The following is a 20871-nucleotide window of genomic DNA, read 5'->3' on the forward strand; positions in this document are numbered from 1 at the left end:
TTATTAGAGTCACTGTATTGTTTCATATATCGATAGTAATTATTATTTTTCTTGTTACAATGAAGAAAGAGGGGCATGTTTTTCTTTGATGTCACTCAAACTTTGATCTTGTTACACCTACCCAAGACCACATTCCAAAAATCTGTTCGCAGAAAACTTTACTGCTGCGCATAGTTGTATAGAATTCTGTAAAGAAAAATGTTGATAAAGATCACTGTTTGTCCTCTGTTTCTTTTTTTCATGTATTCTATGGCCAGTGTTTACGTCGTTCTGGAGTTGTGAAGTGAGCTGTGCTAGGAAGTTAATGATGGAATTTTTCGAACCATCTCTAGAAATTGTGTGAAATGGCATAGGATTATAATAGTCAGAGGGTTACTTTAATATTTACTGTATATAGATGTGAGTACACGTATTATTTGATGGAAAATGACGTTCCCAAGATGGCCTATCCCAATTTGATATGACTACTGACTACAAGCCGCTATTCGATTATGTTAATATTCAACAGAGATACAGAGAATCATGTATATTTGAAAAAATAAACACCACCTCCTTTATTTGTTGGAACAAAATACATCGAACAACACTCATAAATAGTGAAAGGATCAATAGATTCTACTGTAGATATTTTTTGTCATTGAACCATTAACTTTGAACAATAAATTATACCAAATTATATTTGAAAGTTGGGGGTAAAAATGCGATGTGTGCCCAATAATAGATGGACAATCTTAGAGCAGTTTCATCATCTCGAATTGGGTTGAATATAACAAAAATTTCTAGAGTATAGTTATGTATGATGTAAGATTCAAGAGCAAAATTTATATAAGGATCTCCTTTATCCTCTATATGTTATGCTAATTCCATATCATTTGAGTGCCCCCGGGATTGCACCCAAATTGTCAAATCCAGTTCTAGTCTTTCTGAAAACGAGTTCAAGTTTATTTACCAGCTTTCAAACATACTGTGCAGATATTCGGACAGATCTTTTCAAGTTTTTATCTAAGCCTCGTTTTTTCCTATCCCATTATTCATTTACTAGTTGACCTGGCAGATGTTGTCCCTCCAGAGTGAGGAAATATTTAGTAATTCTAAGTAAAAGAGAGAAACTATAAAATTAATATATGTAGTATAAAAAGTGAAAATTGTATTTCAAACTTTTTATCGCAAAAATTGATTGAGTACGTACGTGGACCACCCAACATACACTTCAGCACGATATTTAGTTTCCTTGATATTTCCAGCGGAATTTTTCTTTAGAAAGAAACCTTCCACGAAGTATGAGGCAAGATTAAAAAATGAACAAAATCGATTCATCCATTTTTATGTGATGCCATTACAATGCAAAACATTTATTATAAAGATTAAAGTACGATACGGCAAGTCCTATAAAACCAATAAATTATTTCAGTTGCTCTTATTTTTATTTCAATTACAAAGGCCCCATACATTTGTGAACATCTCTCGATTTAATATATTTTATTATAGTTTAATTGCAGAAAATGGCGAGTCCGTCACCGCAAAGCAGCCCGATGGCGCCTCCCCAAGCACCCAGTCCAATGGGTCCGCCCACACAAAGTCCAGCCCCACCCCATTCGCCACATAGCCCTTTTCAGAGCCCATCCCCCATGGGTGGTCACATTAATGGACCACCACATTCTGCCCCCAATCCTACATCGAATCATATGTCTCAACCACATACATCCCATCCCGGTCATAACAACCCGGGTCAATCTATGCCAGGTCATCCACCGCAGAATCCCGGTCAACAGCCCCATATCCCTCAAAGTCATCCCCCACATAATCATCAGGCTCAAGGACCACACGGCCATCATATGCAGGGACCGATGCCACCAAATGTGAACCCGAGTCATGCAATGGGGCCACACCCAATTCATGGTACTTCTCAAGCTCCATTAGGTGGACATCCAGGAGGGCCACAGAATCCTCCAATGCATTCTCAAGGGATGTCTGGTCAACCCTATCCTGGACACCCCCATGCTTCTCATCCACAGCCGTCACAGGTATCTATATAAACCAGTTATTTAACAAAAAAAGGGTTTGATTCGATTTTGTCGATCAATTGCTTGATTGGATGATTAGTTGTTGCTCTTCAGTATGTCTGACTGAAATTTTGTTCAAATTTTAAGGGTATGCCACCTTCCCCAAATGTCCAGCCAAACTCTTCTGTATCCAGTAACCATGGCGGTCCTCCACCTCAAGGCCAAGAGAATCTCAATGCACTCCAACGAGCTATCGATTCAATGGAGGAAAAAGGCTTGCAAGAAGATCCCAGATATTCTCAACTCTTAGCTATTCGAGCTCGTAGCAATGGAAGTAGCTCCATTTTTACCCAGTTACAGATGACACAGTTGAGGTATGTAATTGCGAAGTGTTGTTAGTCTTGCATTTAGTTCAGGATGAAAGACTAATTTACTGAAGTTATCTAGTCGTACTCATGGTGTACTTTTGTTCTATTTGAAATCATTCTTTTGCGGCCAGTGGTATTACAGGGTGATGATTTCATTGCAGGGCTCAAATTATGGCTTATCGTTTGTTTGCAAGAAATCAATCTATCAGTCCGCAAATGGCTTTAGCTGTACAAGGTAAAAGGTCAGATGGAACACCACAATGTCCCACGCCACCTTCAAGTCCTTTTCAACCCCCTGGTCCTGGTCAACCTCCTAATGTAAGTATATTTTAACCTTTTTAAAATCCCTAAAAAAAATTATAGTTCAAGATGGGCATAATAAATTTATGTACCCCATGTATTTATTTTATTTTCATATTGAAGTGCTTATTACAGATTAACGCTGGATCAAGAATAATATACTAATATGAAACTGCCCTACAGTATATTTCATTCAATTAATTGATTCATGAATTATTTTTCCAACCAGTTTTTATTGATTTCTTGCTCAGTTATGACCTATAAGCTAAAAGATTAATATTCATATATATTATCAAAAGGAATGAAGGAGATTTCACTTGGTCAATTCAGTTCCCAAGTCTGTGTAAATGATGTGGTGACCTCCAAAATTATTTCGTTGCTTTCTAGATTGAAGTGATCCAATTTAGATCACAGATATATCTAATGGGCCAATTGGGTGAAGAGAAAAAAGCTCCAGATCAAAGAAACTAGCTCCGTCAAATACTATATTAGAAAAACACACTTCGTCGTCTTTTTATACTCCTATCGTTCTTTTACTTGAATCTTTTCCACTCCAATTGTTCGGCACTGAACAATGCTCCTCTTCTCTTTGATATTATACTTTGAATGAAGACCTTCTGCGTTCTAGTTACAAAAAATCATGAAAAATATTCTATGTCCAGCCGACTGCTTTCATAAAAGTGAATGGACTAGTTGTCAAAAGTAATTATCGGATTTGAGAGAATCTCTATGCGCTGCTATTATTTGTGAGCTTTGATGAATGATAAAAACTTCAATGTGTTGTATGTTCCTCCTCTGCTGTTTTTATTAGAAATTAATATTCATGATAACTATTTTTGCTGACTCTGGATAGCGGATTTTTTTACTTACGCAATTGTCAAATTTATCTTCTACTTAACACCTATGGAAAAAACATTCATTTATTTTGCAAAATTATCCTTGAATAAGTAAAGGCATATTTTAAAGGAGTCCTTGATTTACAATGTCGTTCTTTCCCAACCTCACACAATATTATACAGAGAACTACAAAAAATATTTTCATGAAATTCATTTTATTTGGGAGAATGAGAAAATCTAAAATGTTTTCGATTTTTTGTCACATCCAGTTATACTGGAATTAGTTATCAACTTTATTTTTTCAAATTGAATTCCCAATAAAATATCACATTATCGAACTTCTTATTTCAAATGGGAACACATATTTTTTTTCACCAAAACATGGTTCTAATATTTTTCAGTAAATAATTCAATATCTCTTTGGTTTAATCTTCACAGAATGACACTTCTTGCATTTGCATCAAAAATTATTTCAATGGTGTTGATCAGAAATGATTCTTGCTCCCTTTCTCATCGAGAGGAAAAGATCTGCAAAGGTGTTTTAATTAGTGAATAAATGTATCGAGAGGTTTTTAAAGCTAACTTAAATGCAATTCTGACCCATTGTTCGCAGCTCTTTTTATCTGTTGCATATACCATATTTTCATCATTTCTCAAATATTGTAATCTAAGGGCGTTAGATCGTCTAATTGTTCTATCGACAACTCGATTACACACTCTATAGATGAAATTAAGGTGAATTTAGACATCTTGTCGAAATTTTAATAATCAATCAGACAAAAGGAACTCAATCAAATTAAATTTCGTAGATGTGCATTGCTGGCTGATATTCATAATAAGATAAATAATAACTGAATGCGTTACTCTAGCAATGATAGTCTGCTAGAGAAATATGGATTCCCATTTGAAATAAGGAAGTTCTTGATTAAAACGCGAATCAAAAATCGGCATTTTTGTGTAAATACTCATATAAATACTAATTCACCAAGATTACAGGGAGTGATCATCTTTGTGATAATCCCAAAGGGGAAATATTCGTTGAACTACTATTTCTGAAAAGTTTCAGAATATCATTTAGGTCATGAATGAAATCACATCAAAATTCGATGCGGAATCCAAAACTGTGATGATTTATTGAACATGCCAATTGAGAAAATAACGGAGTTTATAGCTACTTCCAGTGTAAACGGACTGACAATATTTTATATTTTCTCGTCATCCTGGATAACACACTGAAAATAAATTTCGTGAAAATATATTCTGTAGATCTCCGTATAATTTTAGGTGAGGTTAAGAAAGAATTACCCTGTATTCAATTATTTGAAAAGATATTATTTTGGTAGTTTTTTGAGTTAATGCTTGGAGACCTCAATTTTCCCACTTGCAACAATTTTAGGCCGGACAACCTGAAACAAATGATACCCCAGAATCTGGGGGTCCTCCACCAATAAATCGACCTCCAACATCAATGGGAAACCAGTCAAATCCATCTCCGGGTCCTCAAGGTCCCCCAGGACCGGTTACAGCTCAGGTAAAGCGTTTGCTGCATGCATGCGCACAGTATTTCGGCTTTTTGCATTATCCACGGTCGAAACTACCCCATTCTTGCACATGGATTCTGGATTTAGTTATTGGAGAAACAATCTTCAGGAAACCCTAGCACTATTTTTTAGGGTTCTAGAAAATGTTGCATGTTTAAGAGTGCACTTAAAAGCCCCCCCCATTCATGCTTGGTAGAATTTTTTGTATTTTATTCTTGTAGTGATTTTGTAACTGACCACTTCCAAGAGTAATGCAAAATTTTTCATTATATGGAAAAAATGCCGAGCCAAAATAACTTATCCCAGATATGTTTTGGTCTTTGTAAAACATACAGGGCGATACTAAAAGTATCGCAATTTTTTTTTGAAAATCAGGGGATCATAATGAATGACCGAGATCTATTCAACTAGAAAAGTTGAGTTGAGCAAATATTTGTCATTTCAAACAGGACATCCTATATTTTATTACATTTTTGGGTTGTTTGAACTTCCCCACACACAAACCTCAAGGTTTGACCCCATTTAAAAAAACTAATTATGGCTCAACATATTAGTATAATTTTAGTTGAATATTTTCCGGCGATTCATCCAGATACTACTGAGTGAAACACCCTGTATATCAATATTTCATGCATAATGTGTCCCTATTATCTGGCTAGTCATTTATTTTAGTTTGATAAAGAGATCTTCATACATTAGTAATTAGTGGCGTTGTGGCATATCTAGGGAATATGTCACACATTCGGTTGTGTAAGTAACTATTCGTTTATAGGATTGAATATGAAATAATGAAATGAAAAAGTAGTGGAAGTTTATTTTTATATTGATTGACTCTAAATTCTGGTGGTGGTTATTCGAATATATTCTTAATTATTCACTCATAATGTATTGTTATGAATTTGATAACGTATATTATATTTTTATACATTACTGGAGAAGTATAATAGAGAACAATATTTTTCGAGTTTGTTTGAATGCTAAGGAAATTCGGATCAAAAGTATCGAGGCACTATTTTTTTCTTCATCTTTCCAGCCCAGTCTATCAGGGAAACCTCCGCAGCCAGGCAATGTCCCAGGTCAGCAAGCGCCTCATCCTCAAGGTATGCGTCCCAATATGCCTGCTCAACCTCCCCACCAACAGCTACCCGCTAAGCAGAACCGCATTACTTCAATTCCTAAACCAGCAGGATTAGATCCGCTCATCATTCTTCAAGAACGGGAAAATAGGTAAAGTCACCTTATACAGTTGAACAAAAATAATTATCATCATCTGAAAATGTTTTCGGTACTTATGTTTAACTCGAGGAATTCAATGCACCTGCTGAAATCTAGAACTGACAAGAAGTTTTTATTGAGCAAGAATTAATTGAGAACAAAAAGTTTTAGATGATAATTATATAGCACGAAATATTTTTTTTTAAATACTTCATTTTGACCATGAGTGCCTTTCGCTAAAAAAAAAAATCGAAAACATCCTGTATATTTATTCCTACCCTGGAATATTTTTCTCCTGCGGAACCAATGAATTAACTGTTTTCTATGTAATGATAAGCTACGGCTGAGTTCAAATTAATGAACTGCAACTGCGCGACACCTCTCTCAACATTAGAGTGCCAATTCTGTGTTTTTTATTCAGAGTGGCCGCAAGAATCGCCGCACGCATTGAGCAACTTAGCAATCTTCCTACCAACATGTCTGAAGAATTGAGGGTTCAGGCTCAAATCGAACTACGCGCTTTGCGATGTCTAAATTTCCAACGTCAGCTAAGAACCGAAATCATCGCATGCACTCGACGAGACACTACCCTAGAGACGGCGGTCAACGTTAAAGCTTACAAACGTACCAAACGTCAGGGATTACGTGAGGCTAGGGCCACTGAAAAATTGGAGAAACAACAGAAATTGGAAGCTGAACGTAAGCGTAGACAAAAACACCAGGAGTTCCTCACGTCTGTATTGCAGCATGGTAAAGATTTCAAGGAATTCCACAGAAATAATCAAGCTAAATTGACTAGATTGAACAAAGCAGTCATGAATTACCATGCAAATGCTGAAAGGGAACAAAAGAAAGAACAGGAGCGTATTGAGAAAGAACGTATGAGAAGGTGAGTTAACCGTGAATAATATTATATTATTGATCAACTAAACAACAATATTTACACAGACTTATGGCAGAGGATGAGGAAGGTTATAGAAAGCTTATTGATCAGAAAAAAGATAAACGTTTGGCATTTTTACTATCACAAACAGACGAGTATATCAGCAATTTGACTGAGATGGTGAAACAACATAAATTAGAACAGAAAAGGAAACAACAAGAGGAAGAAAAGAGAAAGAAGGTGAGAACACACATCTCCTCCAGATTTTGATAGTCAAATTTCTACATTATTAATACATTGCAGAAAAAGAAGAAAACTATGAGAAAGGAAGGTTTGGATATGGATGATGACGGATCTCAAGATTCTCAGAAGCCAATAACTGTGGTTGAAACAAACACAGGAAAGAGGCTAGTGGGAGAAGATGCACCTACCCTGGGTCAGTTGAATGAGTGGCTTCAGCAACATCCAGGCTGGGAAGTTGTTGAATCTGATGACGATTCTGACGATGATGATGATAGGGATGGAAAGGGTCAGTATTAAAAAAAATTAAACATTCATTTCGATTGTATTTTATGGGGATAGTAACTTTATTGAAATCATTGATTTTTATTGTAGGTAAAAAGGATGAGGATGCACCAGACGAAGAAAAAGCAAAAGAAGTTATTAAAAAAGCTAAGGTTGAGGATGATGAATATCATAAGAATGCCAACGAAGAACAAACATACTACAGGTAACTTTGTTTTTGTTTTAAGTAATATTCACTATGACATCAATAATAATTTTCAGTATTGCGCATACTGTTCATGAAATAGTTACTGAACAAGCTTCTATATTGGTTAACGGAAAACTTAAGGAGTATCAAATAAAGGGTCTGGAATGGCTTGTTTCTTTGTATAACAACAACCTCAATGGAATTTTAGCCGATGAGATGGGTCTCGGTAAAACAATTCAAACCATTGCACTCATAACATATTTGATGGAGAAGAAAAAGGTTAATGGTCCTTTCCTCACCATAGTTCCATTATCGTAAGTATTACTCGATTGAAAATTCTAGTCATAATTGTATGTATTTCTTGGGAATTTGTACTTTATGCTAATTGAAATTCTTTATTTCAGAACACTTTCTAATTGGGTTTTGGAGTTTGAAAAATGGGCCCCTTCAGTAGTTGTGGTTTCCTATAAAGGATCTCCTGCTGGTAGGAGGACAATTCAGAGCCAAATGCGCTCAACAAAGTTCAATGTTCTACTGACAACTTATGAGTATGTCATCAAAGATAAGGGAGTTTTAGCAAAAGTAAGTTTTTTTCATCTTTTTTTTTATTACAAAGTTTTTACTTGAATCGATAATATTCATATCAATATACTAAATTAGCAAGCCAGGAGATCCCTTTTTTTGGTAGAATTTAATAAATATTGGCCAAAAACACTACTCTGCTCTATTAGTCGGTTCAGTATTAGTACAGGTTATGAATAAGTATAGCTTTTTTTGGTCGTTTCCTTTAGGTGTCCAGGACCGATTATTCGACCGCTTGGATATATAGAAGATTTTCTGAACCCTCTGAATCTGCTCATCTCCTCCCACTCGGTACTTACCAAATAAGTATATATTGATAAAAAACTTCAATATATGTTGTGAATTGAAATAATTGTTTTTACAACAATATTATTTTAAATTCAGTAACTTTTTCCTGAATTTCGTCATTTTATTTATTTACAGAATGAGGGCCTAGCACTTCACTTTTCCTAACATATATTTTCTGAACATACTTCTTTTTCCAGAAACAATTTTAATTTTGAACTATCTCACCCCACTTACACTTCGAAAAATGTCTGCTACACGCGATTTGAAAGCTCTCGAGCTAAATTTCGGCAAGATTATGTGGATACAGGAGGTTAAGGAGCCTATTGGTTCTGGCAGAAATCGGGAAAACGGTTTTTGAGTTATTCAAATTAAAAAAAAAAGTAGGAACACTACAGTTGAATTTATCAATGTGCAATTTTGCACTCATCTGAAGCGCGACAAAGCCTAGAGATATTGGTCAGAATGGATCGGCGCCAGTGTATTAAACTACCGATCTGATCCATTTTGAAGGTACATGTACTTTTATCTTGTTTCTTTACACAGTTGTTTTCTATTCTAGCTACCTTGGAAATATATGATTATTGATGAGGGACACAGAATGAAGAATCATCATTGTAAATTAACACAAGTTTTGAACACCCACTATTTAGCTCCACATCGGCTACTTCTCACAGGTACACCACTCCAAAACAAATTACCAGAATTATGGGCTCTACTAAATTTCTTATTACCATCGATATTCAAAAGCTGTTCAACATTTGAACAATGGTTCAATGCTCCCTTTGCAACTACCGGAGAAAAGGTAATATTTATGATGGAAAACCAAAATTTGAATAGTTCGTTGAACCATGAGTTTTTTCCAGGTTGAGTTGAATGAAGAAGAAACTATTTTGATTATTCGACGTTTACACAAAGTTCTACGGCCATTTTTACTGAGAAGATTGAAAAAAGAAGTCGAATCGCAGTTACCAGATAAAGTTGAATATATCATCAAATGTGATATGTCTGGATTGCAGAAGGTTCTCTATCAGCATATGCAGAGCAAGGGTGTACTCTTGACTGACGGTTCAGAAAGGGGAAATAAGGGTAGAGGAGGGGCGAAGGCCCTAATGAATACCATTGTCCAATTGAGGAAACTTTGTAATCACCCATTCATGTTCCCTCATATTGAAGAGAAATATTGTGACCATGTTGGAATAGCGGGTGGCATGATTTCAGGGTAAGATGATATTCTTCAAACATCCAGAGTATTTTTTTAAATTTTATCTGTTTCAGTCCTGACATTTACCGTTCTTCTGGAAAATTCGAATTACTCGATCGTATATTGCCGAAATTGAAAGCAACCGGACATAGAGTATTACTTTTTTGTCAGATGACTCAATTAATGAGTATAATGGAGGACTATCTGAATTGGAGGGGTTTTGGGTATTTACGATTAGATGGTACAACAAAGGCTGAGGACAGAGGGGATCTTTTGAAGAAGTTCAATGCCAAAAACAGCGACTACTTTCTCTTTTTGTTATCAACAAGAGCTGGAGGTTTGGGATTGAATTTACAGAGTGCAGATACGGTCATTATCTTCGACTCCGATTGGAATCCTCATCAGGTTTGTTTCCTTTTTGTAATTTGAGAAAATTTGAATAAAATCACTTGTTATAACTTCTTACATTGAGGATTTTCGTAGGATTTGCAAGCACAAGATCGTGCCCATCGTATAGGACAACAGAATGAGGTTAGAGTTTTGAGGTTGATGACAGTCAATTCTGTAGAAGAGAGAATATTGGCAGCTGCTAGATATAAATTGAATATGGATGAAAAAGTTATTCAAGCTGGTATGTTCGATCAAAAATCAACAGGTTCGGAGCGGCAACAATTTCTGCAGAGCATTTTACATCAGGATGGCGATGATGAAGAAGTAAGAAAAACTATATTAATATGAAAACATGTTCATTATTGCAATATTGCTTTCAGGAAGAAAATGAAGTTCCGGATGATGAAGCCGTGAATCAAATGGTTGCCAGGACGGAAACTGAATTCGAACTATTCCAAAAAATGGATCTGGAAAGAAGAAGAGAGGAGGCAAAACTAGGATCCAACCGTAAACCTCGACTGTTGGAAGTTAATGAGCTTCCGGATTGGTTGGTGAAGGAAGAGGATGAAGTCGATCCTTGGAATTATGAGGATGCTGAGAGCCTCCTGGGAAGAGGTAGTAGGCAAAGGAAAGAAGTTGATTACACTGATAGCTTGACTGAGAAAGAGTGGTAAGGAAGCATGTGGGCCTATATATTAATGTTTCGTTTGTGTCACTGTCAAACTGATTGGCAAAAAAATGTTTATAAAACTTGCTGTATCTAGATCAGATTATTCAAAAATTTAATTATTTTCAAAGGTTGAAGGCCATCGATGAAGGTGGTGATTATGATGATGAAGAAGAGGAGGAAGAAAAAGCTAAGAAAAAGAGAGGAAGGAAAAGAAAGAAGAAAGATGATTCTGATGTAGAAATTGGAACAAGTTCGAAAAAACGTAGTAAATTGTCTGCTACAGATATGAAATTGAAAAAGCAGATGAAAAAGCTCATGAGTATTGTCACTAAATACACAGACAGGTAATATTATATTTGTTTTTTTTTTTTCCAAGTATCTCAATGTAAAACCATTTCAGCGATGGGAGACTGCTCAGTGAACCATTCATGAAATTGCCACCAAAGAAGGATTATCCTGATTATTACGAAGTTATTAAGAAACCATTGGATATCAATAAAATACTGAATCGTATAGAGGACGGAAAGGTAAAATAATTGCATATAAAAAAAATACATTATTTAATTCAATATTTTCAGTATTCTGACATGGCAGATTTAGAAAGAGATTTTATGCTCCTTTGTCAAAATGCACAAATATATAACGAGGAGGCATCGTTGATTCATGAAGATAGTATAGTCTTGCAATCGGTATTTACAAATGCCAAGCAGAGACTCGAGACTGATGCAGAATCAGATAACGATGATGATAAGGAAAGCAGCACTAAATCCGACAATGAATCAACTGTGAAAATGAAACTAAAAATTAAAAAAGAGAAAAAGCAGCCAGGAAGGAAAAAGAAGAATACAAGAAAATATATATCAGATGACGATGATGAAGACGATGATTGAATATATTATTTAAATAATTACTTAGATTTACATTATTAAGATTATCTTAGAAAGTATTTGTGTATATGATTGAATAATCAGAAATAAAATTCAGTTCGTTGAGAAACTGATTTTCTTTAGTAGACTCTTCTTCTACCTTCAAAACTGTATAAAATTCATGTTTAACAGAAGTTATTCTTGTAAATAAGCGCCAGCTCCTGTGAAGTTATATACATACAGGGTGTTCCATCTTGGACGAGCCACCCTGTACATTTCTTAACCCATGGTGATTGGAAAAATTTCCTGAAACACATCGAATGATTTTTTTTTGGGGATTTCTTTTGACGTATATTTGAGGCTTGAAGGCTAAAAAGAGGCGCTTCAACCCCTCAAAATTGAATAGGGAAGAGGGTTTGAGTGATCCTTCATTTGAAAGGTCTTGGAAGCCTCTTTACAACAGTCTATGAAAAACGTAATTTTGATAAGATGGAACACCATGTATATAGGCGTCAGTTATGCGCCCCTTTCGAACGAAAATGATTACAAAATCTATCTCGGGGGGTATAAATTCCAAACCCCATTAAAAAAAATAGAATTTGTGTGAAAAATCATTGTTAACACGCTAAAGGTCGTAATTTTGAAGCTATTGAGCAAAATTATGAGGATCGATGATGCTAAGAGGCCCATTAATTTTGGTGGAAACAAAAAAAACGGTTTTGGAGTTAATTCAGTTTTTTTTTATTGTGGGTACGCTACTGTCACTGTATAAAAGGTAATTTGGGCTCATCCTTTTTGAAAAACACGACATTTCATTTCAAAAGACCTTCAAAAAAGTAGATTCCTTTTTGTAGGACACCTGGTGTCAATTTTTGTAATTAGGGTAAGTATTCAGTTGTTTGTTCACATCGAGAAACGGAGAATATTTTTGGTATATTAATAAATACTGCGAACTGCGAGTTTAACGCCGATAAGGCTATGAAAGATAATCAAAACAATCGGAAGACACAGACTACCCAGGGATGGGTTGTCTTTGCTTGCCGACATAGAAGGAAAGTAGTCCTGGTAGACTGGTTTCGCTGTTTGAGGCATCGGAGCTGTATCGCATGACTCAAACAAAGATGCCGATTATAACTATACTATTAAACCTCAGACAACAGAGTGGACTAAATGAAGCACAGGACCTTTTGTTGAAATCCGGTAGCCCCATCGAAATAGTAAATAAATCGAAGTGACACATGGAGTTCAACGACTTTAGCTTTTGCATACATGGCCACTCAAAAGTAGATGTTTGCGTACATTTCTTCTCTCCTTACTCCTTCAAATAGTCTTCATGAACCGCCGTGTACTGATGAGGTTTCTATACTATAATGAATAAAAACTCGTCTTTTCATACAATTTATTTTAAAAATAGAAATCGATTCGGCTTTCAGTATCCAACAACCTAAAGCATTGGTAAATTTATTTAACATATTTTCAAATAGAAGAGAACAAGATTGAACTAAAAAACTTCATTGTGATAACTTGTATGATAAACTTTTTGATGTTGTGTTAAACTTTCCTTACGACTAAATGTTTCTTCGCACATATCACATGAGAATTGTTTATTCACATCATGAATCCTCATATGCCTGACAAGTTTGTCTTTTCTTCCAAAGCTCTTATCACATCTTGTGCATTTAAAGGGTTTCATTCCCGTATGGGTAAGAATATGTCTATCTAGCTCTCTTTTTCTCATGAAAGATTTTTTACAAGTACTACATACAAAAGGCCGCGATGGTGAGGATTGTGTTGAATTTTCTTGAGCATCATTCGAATAATAATTTTCTTGTTGACTTGTGGACACGATTTGTTCGTAATCAGCATTGTGATCAGAAATTCTTGAAGAAGTAGACATTTGGTCATCGTCTTCATCTTGGAAAGTATCCTGAGTGAAAGGATCAATACTAATCACCATATTTTCTGAATGATTCTCGTTTCCAGCGTCATTATTGACATTGTTAATTTCCGCATCAATATCTTCTCCATTAACTGCCTGAGTAGTAGAGGACTTCTGGGAATTTTTTTTTGATATCTGTGCCTTTTTAGTTTTGACCTTGGAATGGTAAACGGAATGCTTTCCTAGATCAGCTTTACTTAAGAATTTCTTATGACATTTTTTGCATGAAAACAGTTTATGTCCAGAATGTATACGCATGTGTTTCGATAAATTAGTATTTCTAGAAAAGGATTTAAAGCAAACTTTGCATGTGAAGGGTTTTATACCTGTATGAACTATTGTATGTTTTCGCAAATCTGATCTCCTGGCAAAAGTACGCGAACACTGCGGACATTTAAACGGCTTATCGTCTTTATGCACGTTTTTGAGGTGTGTTAAATAGTGGATTCTGTTCTCGAAATTCACACTACATGCTGCACAGGAATAAGGTGTTTCATTATTGTGGGCCATCGTTTCATGTGAGTTACATTCTTCTTTGCTCATGAAAGCGTGGTCACAATACCTGCACATGGATATGTTGGAAAAACCATAACCGTAACTTTTGTTCAAAATAGAGTTATCGTTTTCACTGGGGACCTCTGGTTCAGCATCAATATCAGAGTTGTAATCGGCCACATTGGGATCTACCACCATGACAACATCGTCAGTATGATCGTGAAAATTCAATGGAGCTTGCAGTATTGATGGTTCATTTTCATCGTTAATTCTTCTTAGGGTGGCATCAGAGACGAAGCATTGTTGTCGAAATTCCAAGCAAAAATCAATCTTGTACAAACAACGGTGACATATTACGTTGGGAAGACCATCGTCCATTGCAATCTGAAAATTTTTAAACATTATCAATAATCATCGTGCTTCGATCAAATGTTGGACTTGAATTGCGAATGCGGTGAACATATGAGGGGTTCAGAACTGAAGTGAACCAAGTCCATATGCAGCATATGATTACATTCTATCCTTTTGAAATCTAAAGAAGTCACTTTTGAATTAATTGATGATAAACAACTTCTAAGCAATGGCTAAATGTATCTCAAAACTAGTCTGAATGGACTTGGTTCACTTCAACTCTCAACCCTCATATTTTATTCGCATTGATTATTGAAAATCTTGAACAAAGGGATCGCATTCATTTATACGAGCACGGTTTCTGGAAGTCTTGATTTAGTATAATTAAAACCGAAGATTTGATGCCATTCAATTTTTGGAAAATATCGTTGCTCATAATCAACTCGTTTCTTGTATATTCGACGTGCATACACAGTATAGACACCAACTATGGTGCCTATAATGTGGTACCTATATGAATTTATACAGCAAGTGGGGCCATTTTATGTTTTTTTTTTTATTGCTGTATAAACTCACCTTTACTTTCTACGCGTGTGAAGGGCCGGCATTATGATTTATTCACACTTCTCTAAGAATGCCCCTGACGAAAGCCCGAAACACGCGTCTACGGTTAATATTTTTGGGAGGGTTAGGTCCGAATTTCTTCTTCCTGTTCCAAACTGTTTCCTCATTATCCTTCGTTTAACATTGAAAATATTAATCTTAGCAATAAAAATCACTAGCGGATGCGACCGACATTGTTCTGTTGTGAAATGTGTAGATTTGTAAATCAGCGCAACTTAAATTTCGAATGAAATTCTGAATCAAATGTAGAAAAAACGATGACGATATGCCTAACTGGACAGTTTTTCTCTTTACGTTGCCTATCGGACGTAAAGTTAATTTTTGAGAATTTGAAGTCGTAAAAATTTCATGAATATCTTAAGACACTTTTGAGAAACAATCCTATCGCTCGACTGCGGAGCCCCCTGTTGTGAATCTAATCCATCCGCGGCTTCACCCGCATCATTGTATAAAGACCACTTTATATATAGTCTTTATACAATGCCCGCATACAGAGTAATAGAGTATTCCATTGAAATCTTCCCAGCAGTTCATGAAACAACCCTTCATCTACAGTGACTTTATAGGGTGTATAAAGTCACTGTACCTTCATCTCGACTACAACGCCACCTTCTGAACCCAGTTGTGAATCTGAACTATCTGGAAAAGGGTATCTCGGGCTGAACCGAGAATAAACCAAAGATATTACACACCAAGATGGAGCATCCCTATACTGAATGCACGGAATGTTTTGTCCGCAAAGTAAACACTGAATGTTTACAAACAAACGCGGCAATAGTAAACAGAAACCAGTGGCGTAGTTGAAAAGTTGTAAATAATAATATGTAGTATTATTATTTATTATAGCGGTGTGAAGAATAGTAATGATGGGTGTATATGAATTTGATAATTTCATGAATTCCTTTGGAAAATAAAATTGTTTGATATAATTTCTCGTTAAATTGAACTGAAATGACCTGAGGCACGAATTGTTTTCGATATAACTCCGAAGTTTTGAAAGAAATTTTCGCACAAATGGTTATGATATTCCGTAAAAAAATTTCTTTTACTGCTTGCAGACCGCCCCTATTCAACCCTGGAATATCAATTCGGGTTACCAATCTGAAGCACGAAATTTTTCTTATATATCTCCGAAGTTTTAACGAGAGTCAAAACGAAATATTCACACATATGATTGTCGACTATCCAAACTTCATATTCCGTAAAAAAACTTAGTCCGGGACTAAGATTGGTTTCTTCCAAAAAATAAATATTTGTTTAGTATGATCCATAACATTGCCCATACATCGAGGTATTTCAGGTTTTGCACTAGGCTGTTCGCTTATTGTGTCAAGGGAAATTTTTTGATAAAGGTAGATTTCAAAAAAAAATTGCTAAACCACTGATGTGAGGAAAAATTTATTTTTTCAATAATTCAAAAAATACAGATTCGATCATGTTGATAGTTAGTATTTCAGTAGAAAATAATATGTGATATAGCTTTAAATTTTGTTTTCTACATTTTATTTAGAAATTAATTGCAATAATTCATTAAAATTTGCTTTTGTAGTCAAACAGGAATAGAAGAAATATTCCTATGGAAAAAATGAACAAAATCTTATAAGAACAATTCTTAATTATTATTATACAACTCCATCCAGAAAAACATTACAGTACAATAACATAAATTAATAGGTCAATAAGGAGCTCACAAAATTAACTAAGACTCAGACAATTCTCAAAATAGTTAATGCATCTTTATCAAAATTATACTTAAAATTTAAATGATTGAATGTTCTTATTAAATGATTGAAAACTTAATACTGACAAAAAATTCCTTTATAAAAACATATCACAATAATCCTGCATTTATATGCAACATTTATAATAAGAGGGACTAATTAGAAAGCATAATTCTTTTATTAGATTACTGAATTCATTGCTGAACTTGAATCAAGTATTATTTTGTTTTCAACCATTTTGCACAATTGAAAATGTGGTGAGTACCACACTATTACAAGATAAAAATTATCAATCATTTTTAGTACATATAGACCTGGAAAATAGAATATATGAACGAAACAATAGGATTCTGAAAGTGTGACAACATGACAATGGACAGATACTATCAAATTTGAAAATAAAGGAAATACACGTAGTTTCTTTGATGAGGGGTATCAACAGACTGGTGCAATCATTGCATGTAGCAGACAAATCTGAAGCTGTTGAAGTTTTAGATAGTTCAGAACCACTCAGTTTTGGGAATTCCTCGACTCTACCAATATCTGAGAGTGTCTGGGTCACACTCCTTAAATATGAAGCAGTCGATGTGCAACATGAACTGAAATGAAAACATATCAACATAAATTATGGTTGGAAATGATTGCAAGACAAACACTTTTTAAATTATTGTTTTCACCTGATGCATTCGAAATAATATTCAATACACTCACGTATATGTATGTGGTGCTGCAAATCTATCAGTATCAAATACTTCTAAGGAATCGACTTTGCCTGATAAATCTGAAGCGGCCAAAGCAACAGACATGTCTGTAGCAGATAAATCGGAAGCAGTCAATGTGGCAGATAAATCTGAAGTACTTGCGGTAGCAGACAAATCTGAAGTTTCTGACAATTCAGAACCAATGGATTTTGAGGACTCCCCAACTTTACCAACATCTGATGTGTCCTGGGTCATATACCTTTCGTCTGAAGCCGCTAATGTGTTACTTGAACTGAAATAAAATATAAAAAATTAGGATTAATTCTTCAATAAGTATTGTGTAATCCCTTGATTTATTATAGTAACATTATTTAAATGATTGATTTCACTCGATACATTCAAAATATTCAGAATACTCACCAAGGATCAGGCAATGAAATCCTGGATGGAATAGCTTCAGTTTTCAAACATTTTTTTCCAAATTTAAGGATGAAATCTTCGTCACAGAAATGGTCAGAGCAAACATACACCCATTTGGAAGATTCTGAAATTTTCAGTTTTAACTGGTCCATCCATAATTTCTGTCGAGCACTATCAATAGGCATTCTAATGAGAGGAAAAATTCTTTAGTGATGAATTAAACAATACTACTACTAATACGTATCCCAAGCTACGCCTATGGAAAAATATCGTTTGTTGTTGTTTACTTACCGGTGCATGGATTTCCCACTGCTTTTACTGCTGATTTTTTTGCACACCACACAGCGATTCACCATTTTTGCAGTTTCTAGTTAAAAATAATACGTTTTCACGTAAATCGTCCAACAATAACGTTTGTATCACTCAAGATTCGAGAATATGTAAACATGTGGCCATTCGAAGTGGGTTGTTAAATAAACAACGTTGCCAAACTTCTTTCTTCGTCATCTCCTTATTTTTTCATATTAAATTTATGAACATAATTTCATTCTGTAACTTGGCTTAGAACATATCCTGAATTCATCAAGCATTAGTATTGTCAGTATTATCATTTATTCAATAGCCGATACATTTTACATTGAAATAATTATGTCATATTTCCTCTCGAACGGAAGCGAAAACCTGGGATTATATACTTTTCCAAAAATATTGCCAACGCTGCTTAACAATTCAGCATCATTCGGATAGCTTCGGAAAACACGATTCTCTCAACCAATCGTTGTATGTGGTTTATTGTTTTGGTTTTGATCGTCACTTCGGCTAACTTCGGAAAAAACGATTCTTTCAACCAATCGTTGTATGTGGTTTATTGTTTTGGTTCTGATCAAAATATAAACATATAGCTATCTTATTTCGAGGACGTTTTCTCTCTCACTATGCTCTATCTTGGTGTGTAATATCTTTGGAATAAACCCACACACAGTATCTCATAAAAATTTTCTTCCAAAACAACAGGAGGCAAAGCCTCCTTTTGAGCTCCATTATCAATGTAAACCATCCAGGACTGCACTCACAATCAATTTATTTTATTTTTTTTTCCTAGCTCGACTGCAACGCTACCTGTACGGCTCGATTGTAAATGTGAACTATCCAGGACCTAACCGAAACCCACGCAAATATAAAGAGATATGAAATCGGCTTATATGTTTCCAATTTATGGCATGAGCAACGAAAATACGGATTCTTTTTCATACAAAGATGTTAATAATACTCATTATGTTGATAATTCTCATTACTAAGTCTATGTTTGAAAAGAACTACTCCTCTGTGTTCTACGCAACCATGATTTGGTCCCCGTAAGGGGCGTAAGGCCATAAATTCGGTAATGAAAATGAAACTGTCGTCTGTGATTAATTTCTCATTCTATGCTTCTCTTTTCTTTCAGAAATCAGAAAGAATTTTTACATGTGGGACTTGGGAGATACGAGATTTTCAGATACTATTTTCTTCACTGGCCAAAGATTAATTAATTTGGAGTAGGTTTACTCAATTTAGCGGTATATACAAATCGTTAATAAATACTTATCAACACATAATGATGTGAAACTCACATTGGAATACACATCTTATAGCCAATTAATTACTGCTGCAGTTCAATCAATGAAACAAAGTGTGTCGATACTATTATTGCTCATTATTGATGTAACGCCGAATTTAGATGTTTTGAAATAACTAAATGAATAAAAATTTCTACAAACTTTACATAATTCGTTGATAGTCGCTGTTAAAGCGGTTTGTTTCATTTTGATAGTTTTGTTTCATGGATTGATTTCATCTTGATATAAATAACACTATGACCCATAATCATTCTTACGAGAAGAATGGAATAGCGTGAGATAACATATTTTTTATTGAAATCTCCAAAGCAACAAGCCGAGAAATAGTTCAATAAACGATTTTTTCATACGATACAATCATACAATATGGAAATCAAACAATAAAATTGTAATGGCTCAACCTAACCTCAACTTACCTGAAGTGCAGTACAATCCACGATTTTCTTATATAAACTCTTTTCGTTTCCACTATTTTGATTGAATATGCCGAACATGAACCCATCTTTCTGAAGACACAACCGACAAATTGTTGCATAACTTTGCCATCCATTAATTCTATCCATTTTAGTAACACTTTCAGTTCACTTAAAATTCACAGAAATACCGACTATATTTCGAGGTGAGTGAAGTTTCTTGGAAATATAGAGACAATTCACATCATTGCTTTAGCACCTGGTTCCGATTGTTGATAAACTTGGGACACAAAATGATGGAGTCTTAGTAGGGTTATGGATGGGGCAACTACCTCGCCTACATTGAAGTGAAAAGGGCGGTTCTTATAGACTTGCGCGCGTGGCCCCATTTTGATATTTGTTGAGCGAAATGAAATTATTTGTCTTACAATATCTCGTCCCAATATATTTTTTATGTGCATGAATATTAGTATAAGACATATAAATAACTCAATTTTTACTGTTATATTGATAAATTTCATGAACTTATGTGTCTTATCTGATAGAACTATTAATGAATGAGTTTGCGAAACGTATAAGAGTAATATATTTTCGAATACATTATGTGTAACATTTTAATGATTTGTATCAAAATAAAATTCATGTTTAATGGTAAAGATCGTTTATATACTCGGCCCCCAAGAATTCAATCCGCGATAACTCTTTTTATTTCAAGAAAACAATTCAGCATACCAT

At 34.8% G+C, this 20871-nt stretch overlaps 2 protein-coding genes and 2 long non-coding RNA genes across 6 annotated transcripts; 2 read left to right on the forward strand and 2 right to left on the reverse strand.

The window, feature by feature from the left end:
• Window positions 1-239: 239 nt before the first annotated feature.
• On the forward strand, window positions 240-11986 carry LOC123314969 (ATP-dependent helicase brm). Of its 3 annotated transcripts, none has more exons than XM_044900461.1 (20): window positions 240-399; window positions 1500-2024; window positions 2151-2377; window positions 2533-2689; window positions 4905-5039; window positions 6083-6276; window positions 6686-7153; window positions 7213-7387; window positions 7451-7676; window positions 7763-7877; window positions 7934-8173; window positions 8264-8441; window positions 9289-9531; window positions 9593-9948; window positions 10005-10335; window positions 10414-10644; window positions 10701-10990; window positions 11119-11334; window positions 11391-11517; window positions 11569-11986. In XM_044900461.1, the coding sequence occupies exons 2-20, from the start codon at window positions 1503-1505 to the stop codon at window positions 11878-11880; spliced, it is 4743 nt and encodes a 1580-aa protein (XP_044756396.1). In that variant the 5' UTR covers window positions 240-399; window positions 1500-1502; the 3' UTR covers window positions 11881-11986. The 3 variants fall into 3 exon arrangements, with proteins under 3 accessions (XP_044756396.1, XP_044756399.1, XP_044756397.1); XM_044900462.1 differs by having other exon boundaries at window positions 251-399; window positions 1489-2024; XM_044900464.1 differs by lacking the exon at window positions 4905-5039.
• A 1255-nt stretch (window positions 11987-13241) lies between these two features.
• LOC123315114 (zinc finger protein 28-like) lies at window positions 13242-20399 on the reverse strand. Its single transcript, XM_044900687.1, has 2 exons — window positions 20140-20399; window positions 13242-14674 (listed from the first exon to the last, which is right to left on the reverse strand). Exons 1-2 carry the CDS (start codon window positions 20284-20286, stop codon window positions 13358-13360), a joined length of 1464 nt encoding a protein of 487 aa, XP_044756622.1. The 5' UTR covers window positions 20287-20399; the 3' UTR covers window positions 13242-13357.
• LOC123315118 lies at window positions 17921-19065 on the reverse strand. Its single transcript, XR_006537919.1, has 3 exons — window positions 18399-19065; window positions 18108-18231; window positions 17921-17979 (listed from the first exon to the last, which is right to left on the reverse strand). It is a non-coding gene; the product is annotated as an uncharacterized LOC123315118 (long non-coding RNA).
• On the forward strand, window positions 20200-20792 carry LOC123315117. Its single transcript, XR_006537918.1, has 2 exons — window positions 20200-20342; window positions 20393-20792. It is a non-coding gene; the product is annotated as an uncharacterized LOC123315117 (long non-coding RNA).
• The last annotated feature ends 79 nt before the right edge of the window (window positions 20793-20871 follow it).

Source organism: Coccinella septempunctata, chromosome 6 (genome assembly GCF_907165205.1).
Source record: "Coccinella septempunctata chromosome 6, icCocSept1.1, whole genome shotgun sequence".
Classification (NCBI taxonomy): Eukaryota; Metazoa; Arthropoda; class Insecta; order Coleoptera; family Coccinellidae; genus Coccinella; species Coccinella septempunctata.